This window comes from Oreochromis aureus, linkage group 10 (assembly GCF_013358895.1).
Source record: "Oreochromis aureus strain Israel breed Guangdong linkage group 10, ZZ_aureus, whole genome shotgun sequence".
Classification (NCBI taxonomy): Eukaryota; Metazoa; Chordata; class Actinopteri; order Cichliformes; family Cichlidae; genus Oreochromis; species Oreochromis aureus.
Window position 1 is genome coordinate 15,214,490 of NC_052951.1, and position 7,699 is coordinate 15,222,188.

The window sequence follows — 7,699 nt, forward strand, 5'->3', positions numbered from 1 at the left end:
AATCAGAGCCGCACACATCAATTATACACGTCGGTGACAGTTTCTGTTAGGTTTGCATCATTTGCATTGGCGTGACTTGTGTGCACAAAAGCAAACGTGAAACAGAAAAGCCTCCTGTATCTCCCGATACATTTTTCAACCCCCCATTCACTTGTTCTAAAAATAAACCCATGCATGCATAATATGTGCTGTCTTAGCATGTTTGGAGGAAATGTGAATGCTGAATGCAATTCATTTAATTAAAAATGCTGCAGCGGGAGCACTGATGCAGAAAAGGAGTGCATCTTTCTCCCATATTGGCTTCTCTTCACTGATTCTCTGTTAAATCCAGAATCAAATTTAAAATCTGTATCCTCACATACTAGAACCTCACAGTAAGATCTCACAGTATCTTATCACCCCAATTTCTTCCACAGTGTGTCTTTTGTCCTGAGTCCCTCTCCTCCCCTGCAACCCATCACAGCAGATGGCGACCACTTCCTCAGCCTGGTTCTGCTGGAGGGTTTTTTTTTCTGTTAAAAGGAGTTTTTCCTTCCCACTGTCACCAAGTGCTTGCTCTTTGGGGATCCTTTATTTCTGTTCATATTTTGAATTTCTTTTTAGGAATTTTGTAATGTTCTTTAAACACTTGGAAGCATCTGGTGGGTGAATTAAGTGTGCATATGTCCTATATTAGATTAGATGCTGATCTGACTGAAACACATGGGGTTTTCTCTCTATTATTATATCTTTAGTGTAGAATATGAAGCCCTTGAGGAGACTGTTGTGATTTGGCACTATACAAGTAAAACTGAATTGAATGCATGTTTGTATCATATCAAGAAGCAATGTATAATGTTGGCCATTAAATATCATGGGAAATGCACAGCAACTTGAAGCATGGTAACACTTTCTGGGTTCCTTTTTGAGTCTCAATATGTGATGAAACAATGCCAGTGATCATATGAAGTACCAAAGAAGTTTACAAAGCAATGCTGGGCAAAAAGTAAAAAACAAACCAAACCAAATGGTGACAGCACAGGTGCCTTTTATTTGGGACTGAGAACATAAAAAGCAAAACAGAGCCATTGGTATGTTTTTTTTTTTTTAACTTCTGTTACCAATGTATGGTCATTTCTACAAAATAAACCAATAAACAGGTGAGCTTTAAATAAGTAGAAAAGGTTTGGGAATCCATGTCAGAGCGTTCAGGGTTAAAAGGAGCATCTGCTGGACATTCACTTTTAGTCGTCCTCATCAAAGTCCTTCTTTCCCTGGGGAGGTTTGGGTCCTCCTGCTGGTTTGGCCATGATGATCTAAGAAGGAAGAAAACAATCATTTCATCATAAGATCCATGCAGCTGAGTGAGTGGGCTTTATGTCAGAGTGGAAGCACATCACCTCTGACACTCATAAAATATTTGATAGACAAACATTAACCACAGCATCCAAAATGTGTTCAATCTTAAACTCCTGTGCTTATTTAAAAATGAGGGGACTACATTTTCAAAGTAAAAAAGGCCATTTAAATCCCCACAGATATTCCAGAAGTCCATTTATGGTGATTAAACATTCATGAGCACACATGGCAGTATGTTGTGCTTTAAGAGAAATTCACTACACAGGAAAATGTACTTGTGTACAAAACGTGAACACTTAAAATCAAATAAATAATTAAAGGAAAAAAAAAAAGCTGAGGAAATAATAATTAAACGCTGGGTCAGTTACTTAAGGCACTTCATGTTTCACAAAACATCTTCAAGTAAGTCTAAACTGAATTAATCTTCTCTTAAAATACATTAAAAAACAAAACAAAACAGTATTTGATTTGGTACTTGCAAGCTTAACAGTTTGTGAGTGCATGCAGCATGCTATCACACCACACACACTATCTGTTCTGTGCAGGTTTAGGCAGTGGCACATCTGGGTTTGTGTAAAACACCTGTGATGTGGTTGAATCCAGTCAGTAATGCAACATTTCTCCAGTGTTAGTAGTGACAGGTAACGCATACATATTTCAACCTCCTGTGAGTGACTGAGCACACTGGTGCAGATTTTTTTTGTTTTTAGTTAAAAGCGCACACACATTCCAAAACCTACTGACTGAGCGACTGAGGGTTTTGTGTGTGCCCTCTAATGATGAGTTTCAAAATTATCAGGCTCTTCATCCCAACCGTCCTTGTCCCAATGGCCTCTCTGCTTGGGAGCCTTGGGTCCCCCTGCAGCCTTAGCCATGATGATCTGGATCGTACATATATGCACACTTAATTTATCCACCAGTTGCTTTCAAGTGCTTAAAGAACATAAAAAAAATCCTAAAAAGAATAATACAAAACTCAAAATATGAACAGAAAGCAAAAATCTGTGATATGTGACTTGATGCGGTCTGTTGGATCTCTGTGGAGTGAAAAATTAAGTTTGTAGATTTGCCTCGAAGCCTAAATTATTTCAGTTCAAAATCAAACCAATACATTAAAAGCCATGAATACATGAAGTTTTGTAAACAGGTGAAAAATAGTCCTAAAGGCTCTTACTGTCTGACTGATTGAAGCAGTTTTCTGTCTCAATCAAAAACAAAATTTCGAAAGTTCATAAAATATTCTGTTTGAGGCTGGCTTTGATTACATGTAGAGTTCGTGTGTTAAGAACGTTTTGTTTGTACCCACCTGATCCACCCTCAGCACTGTGATAGCGGCATTGGTAGCCAGTTTTATGCCCCAGTATTTGACCAGGTAGGGATCCAGAATGCTGGCTTCGAGCATGTCCTTCACAGCAGGACCATCACTCTGTAAACGACATGACAACCGCACCATCAGTCAAGAATATGAGACACTTCAATAGAAACGGGCATTAAAAAAAAGAATTTCAAATGTTGGATTTAAGGGGGAAAAAAAGGACACTACAACACAAATTTTAAGATGTCTTTTATAGACCTAATCGGCACGGCTTAACTCGACTGTTTCTAGGGTTTCCCATACTCAGAAAATGAGACGTCAACAGACTGCATGCCACCGATTGGCTAGTCAGTGGCGTTCCTCAATTAGTCATGAGGGCGTCTCCTTCACGAAAATCAAAACCATCATTTTTGAAACCCGGAAATTAGGGAATTGGCTATACACAAAAAAGAAGGCAGCAGGTATACTGTCACCTCAACCTCCTCCATCGTTGTGGTGTTTGTGTCGCCATTAGTTGGTACTCGTCGGTAAAAGAAACCGTCCGAAACCGAGTCGAGCCAAGATGAGTAGGTACAAGTGGAAAAAAGGGCTGTTAGTGATAAGCTGTGTACCCTAATCTAAAACGTGGTGTGCATCTACCCAAGTTAACTGGAAGCCAAAAAAAATCCCAACTGTGATTCGCCTGCTTGTTAATTACATGCCATGTGAACATCATATTATTTAGCATAAAGATCATGTCTCCAATAAAACTACAAAAATGCAACAGGCTGTATCTGTCTCCATAGCGCAGACAACACAAATGGACTCTGTGGCAACACAAGTCCTTCCAGCATTTCAGTCAAGGTAACCGTTTTTCTCTTAAAGGCCAACACATGAGCCAAGTTTCTCTTGTGATGACAGAACGATGTAGCGACTGTTTTTAATGCAATCAGCAGTGTTAGCTCCTCGGGCATTCACTGCATGCCTATAAGTCAAGTTTTGGACACCACTGGTGATGCTTTAAGGACCAGTGTGTAAGGTTTAGGTGCCTCTCGCAGTGCCGTTGTAGATTGTAACCAAGGAGAAAACAGGCTGAATATTTTAAACGATTCACATCTGACATCAAACGATATCAAAGCCATCCACACATTCTTCTCATGCATCCACACATACCTCAATGTCAAAGCCCATGTTTTTGTTCCCCTCGTGATGTGCAGAATACAGCTTTGAAATAAGCTCGCTCCCCTTCACGCCGGAGTTCTCAGCGAGGGCACGTGGCAACGCCTCGAAAGCTTCGGCAAACTTTTTAATGGAGTACTGATCGAGACCAGGGCAGGACTGCAGAAAGGCAGGAAAATGGTGTATCAGTCAAAATGGGGCAAAACGAAGAGGAGAGATAAGTGTGTGGACTTGGAATATGTTAATTAATGCACTTGAATGTGCATACCTCTCCATATGAGGTGATCTGTTTGGCCAGCTCAATCTCAGTGGCTCCTCCTCCAGGTACCAGCCTCTTGTCCTAAAGATAATGAATGACAGAGAGACTGTAACTGTTGTGCAAACTAAGTAGTACATAAAAAGAAAACCCCTTGAAATTTGTAAACTGTAAAATTCTCAATAACAATGTTTAAAGGGACAGTTTTGCTCATAGTGAACACTGATAGCATAGTTTTAGTTTTTCAGTTCCTAATTCTCTTTTAATACAATTATTATTATTAAGTAAACAGGTGCTCAAAACTGATGGAAAAAGATAAACATCAGCCCCTGAGTTGCTTTACAATAAAGACAATAATAATCTGTAAATTATAATTTGCGCATCCATTTGTCCATCCATCTAAAACGTAAGAAAAACAATCCCAACAAAAAAACCAAAAAACAAAAAAAAAAACCCCACTCTGACTTATGTCTACTTACCCTGACCAGAACTTTAAAGGTGTTGACTCCATCATCTACAGCCCTCTCAATATCATCCATGAGGTTGTCAGTGGAACCTCTGATCACCACGGTTGAGATGACACCATCCTCTTTATCTGTTTGAAAGTGTCAGCACCAACCAACAGGTTAACTCAGAAAGGTTTAAATTAAAGATTCACAAGCCTGAAGAAAGGAGTCATTTACCATGTTTGAAGACCACCACCTGAGTGTCTCCCACCTCAGTCAGATATACACTGTCACAGTGACCCATCTCATCCGGAGTCGGAGCCATCTAAGGATGACAAAAATGTATTTATGGTTAAAAATGGACGGCTCTTTCAAATGCCTGATCTGATAAACACAAGTGTACACTCACCATCTTGGGCAGAGCTACAGCTCCCACAGTCTTGCATAACCTCCTGAGGTCCCACTTGGAGTTAAGCCTGACGAGAAGGAAAAAAGAACGTTTATGGCTGGGAAACACACAATGCCAAAGATACATTATATTATATTATTATAAATCATGTAATATTTAACATACAGCATCAGATATTTATTTAAATTTCCTAAAAGAAATGCAGATACAGTTACATCTTGCACCTTCAAAATAAAAGTTTTAGTCCTACGTGGCCATGAAAAGACCATCTGTATTAGCAAAAAGATCAATCCTTTACTTGGGAGAAACGTGATCTCTTAAGCAAATTACATAAAACAATAAGCTCGACTAGAAGCAGAAACTCAGACTGAATTTGCCTTAAATGTCTTGCGCTTTGTATAAGATACATTCCCTGCCCACTTTAGGCTTTGTAGTTCTTACCTGACCACCATGAGTTTGTACTTGTTGGCGTAGTGCAGCGCCATGTCAGCCACTTTCCCCCCAGTTACCACCACAGTGGCACCAGCCTCCTTGATCGCCTTCACGTTAGCTTCCATCAAATCCTCCTCTCCTTTACTGAAGTCCATGAGCTCCTGTGCATTATTTATCAACACTGTGCCCTGTGGAACAGAAGGGACTATCGTCAGCACAGAGAGCAATGTCAGCATCATCTTCATTAAACTTTATATATCAGTCACCTCCACTTACCTTGGTCTCTGTCACCATGCAGTCGAAGGGGCAGGAGAAAACGGCGATCTTGGCTTCTTTCACTGATGTGACGTCTCCCTCTGCCTCTTTCTTAAAAACCATGCCATGAAGCATAGAGGATGCCGTCACCCCACAACCCTAAAATGACCACAAATGTTAATAGAGGCCAAACTGCATACGCACACAAAATAAAACCAACAGAAGATGCTGCTTACCAAAATCTTGCATACTCTGACGTTATCAACATTGAAATTGCCGGACTCTGGGAAGATTGATACTGCACAAAGAGGGGAGAAAAAGGAAGTCAGAAAAATACCAAGGCAATGCTAAAATCGAGACAATCGAGTCTGAGATAGTGTGCACTTCTGACTCACCACAGGCCTCTGCAATGAGGTTGGCAAGGAAGTCTTCGTTGCCGTACTGTTTACTCATGACTGCTGTACGGATGAGCGACTTGGCTTCATTAATGTTATGGAGGTTCTTGGCTGAGGAGCAAACACAGTCTGACAGGATCTCCAGAGTCTTCTTACAAGCCTTCTCGTAGCCTTCAATCACCTGTGGCAAAGAAGAAAAAGGGGGCACTGAGAAAATGCACCAATCATAGCACTGTGACATGCACATGTATGACATTAAGCCATGCTACTTTACTAATATTATCTTGTTTACCTCTGAAACAGACAAGCCCATTCTAAGGAGCTCTTCAGCCAGCTCCAGCAGAGCTCCAGCAAACACCAGGACAAAGTTGGTACCATCGCCGACTTCCTGTTCTTGCATGTGGGACGCCATTACAATCATTTTAGCTGCGGGATGCTGCACCTGTAAAACAAACAAGAATTTACATAAACAGTTAAATTCATACATTTATTATGCACTCAGCTGAATTTCAGTGAGGTGCACAACATTGTCTCCTCACCTCAAGCTCTCTGAGAATTGTTGCAGCGTCATTGGTGACAAACAGCTTCTCTAAATGGTTGATGACCATTTTGTTCATACCTAAAAGAAAACACTTCATTTAACGGGTGCTGCTTTGATATCTTTGCAGAGCACGACCCTAATAGGCTGTAGGCAGACCAAACTTACCGTTGGGCCCATAGGCAGTGCGGGTGGTTTGAGAAAGTTCCTTACAAGCTCTGATATTACGGAAGACAGCCTCTTCAAGACCTGAAAAGTGCTTTAACAGACAAGAAATCAGCTTTTCAAGACAGGTGCATTACCGTTCATTTCCACGTCAGACTAATATATTTAGCTTACTACCTAACCATGAATATGTTAAAAGCAAATAACTGGATATAATATGGATAGTCTGAGAATGTAAGCATTCCATTAAGCATCGGCATCACTTTAAGCTGACAGTACTGACAGTTAGCTGAATGCTAGCTGGGTGTGACTGCAGTGTGACATCCCGTTATAACAGCAGCTCAACCGCTGCTGCTGCTATATTTAGCACGGTTTAGACTGAAGGGAGACAGTGAAATATCAAGAATAAGCATTTCATCTTCCCTAACAGACCTTCGTCCAGCAGCCGGCTGGGCGGCCTGGCTGCCGCTTTCTAGAACTATCCCTCATGACTCTGAATGAACAAGCTAACTCAGCGGCTAACGTTAGCTAGCAAGCACGCTTCTTCACAACTACTCAGTCAAAGCTTATCTACGAGCCCGATATTCCTAATTTAACCCCACCTTGGCGCCATCCTTTAACATCTGGGCAAAGCCCGGAGCTTTTGGGACGTGGAGGGCCATTTTCAAATTTTTAGCAGCCCCGGTATCCTAGAGAAGGTAGCCGCGGCGTAGGTTCAACTCTGGGTACAAAGCCGGAGAGGCAGAGGTGGAGCGACTTCAGCGAGGCAGCGAGCTACAGACGGGTGACAACAAAGGACAAACAGAGCGATTCTCGTTTCACCGCGCAGTGATCGTAAAACACCACACGGGGGCACTCTTACCGTCATGTGTTACTATAATGAAACCCAAGTCTATACTAAGTCAATGACTTTAAGCTACCTCACCAAAGAAACACAAGTACGACAGATGGCATTTCTGATTTCCTGTTGTTTACTTGCTTTGTCAAATTTC

At 41.3% G+C, this 7,699-nt stretch overlaps 1 protein-coding gene across 3 annotated transcripts; it reads right to left on the reverse strand.

The window, feature by feature from the left end:
• Positions 1-1,007: 1,007 nt before the first annotated feature.
• Positions 1,008-7,483, reverse strand: cct8 (chaperonin containing TCP1, subunit 8 (theta)). Of its 3 annotated transcripts, none has more exons than XM_039618707.1 (16): positions 7,310-7,483; positions 6,711-6,801; positions 6,544-6,623; positions 6,297-6,446; positions 6,005-6,185; positions 5,846-5,907; positions 5,631-5,768; positions 5,364-5,542; positions 4,923-4,989; positions 4,751-4,838; positions 4,547-4,662; positions 4,080-4,151; positions 3,806-3,970; positions 2,645-2,764; positions 2,079-2,219; positions 1,008-1,295 (listed from the first exon to the last, which is right to left on the reverse strand). In XM_039618707.1, exons 1-15 carry the CDS (start codon positions 7,367-7,369, stop codon positions 2,112-2,114), a joined length of 1,677 nt encoding a protein of 558 aa, XP_039474641.1. In that variant the 5' UTR covers positions 7,370-7,483; the 3' UTR covers positions 1,008-1,295; positions 2,079-2,111. The 3 variants fall into 3 exon arrangements, with proteins under 3 accessions (XP_039474641.1, XP_039474640.1, XP_039474642.1); XM_039618706.1 differs by having other exon boundaries at positions 2,083-2,219; positions 7,310-7,369; XM_039618708.1 differs by lacking the exon at positions 2,079-2,219 and having other exon boundaries at positions 7,310-7,369.
• Between the last annotated feature and the right edge of the window lie 216 nt (positions 7,484-7,699).

Bases quoted from the DNA above. Each gene is read 5' to 3' on its own strand.
- cct8 (XM_039618707.1), bottom strand. From the start codon at position 7,369: ATGGCCCTCCACGTCCCAAAAGCTCCGGGCTTTGCCCAGATGTTAAAG. The intron at 6,802-7,309 runs GTGGGGTTAAAT...TGTCTGTTAAAG, and splicing joins TGTTAAAGGATGGCGCCAAG to CACTTTTCAGGTCTTGAAGA. The intron at 5,543-5,630 runs GTAAGTGGAGGT...TCTGTTCCACAG, and splicing joins GCATGGTGACAGAGACCAAG to GGCACAGTGTTGATAAATAA.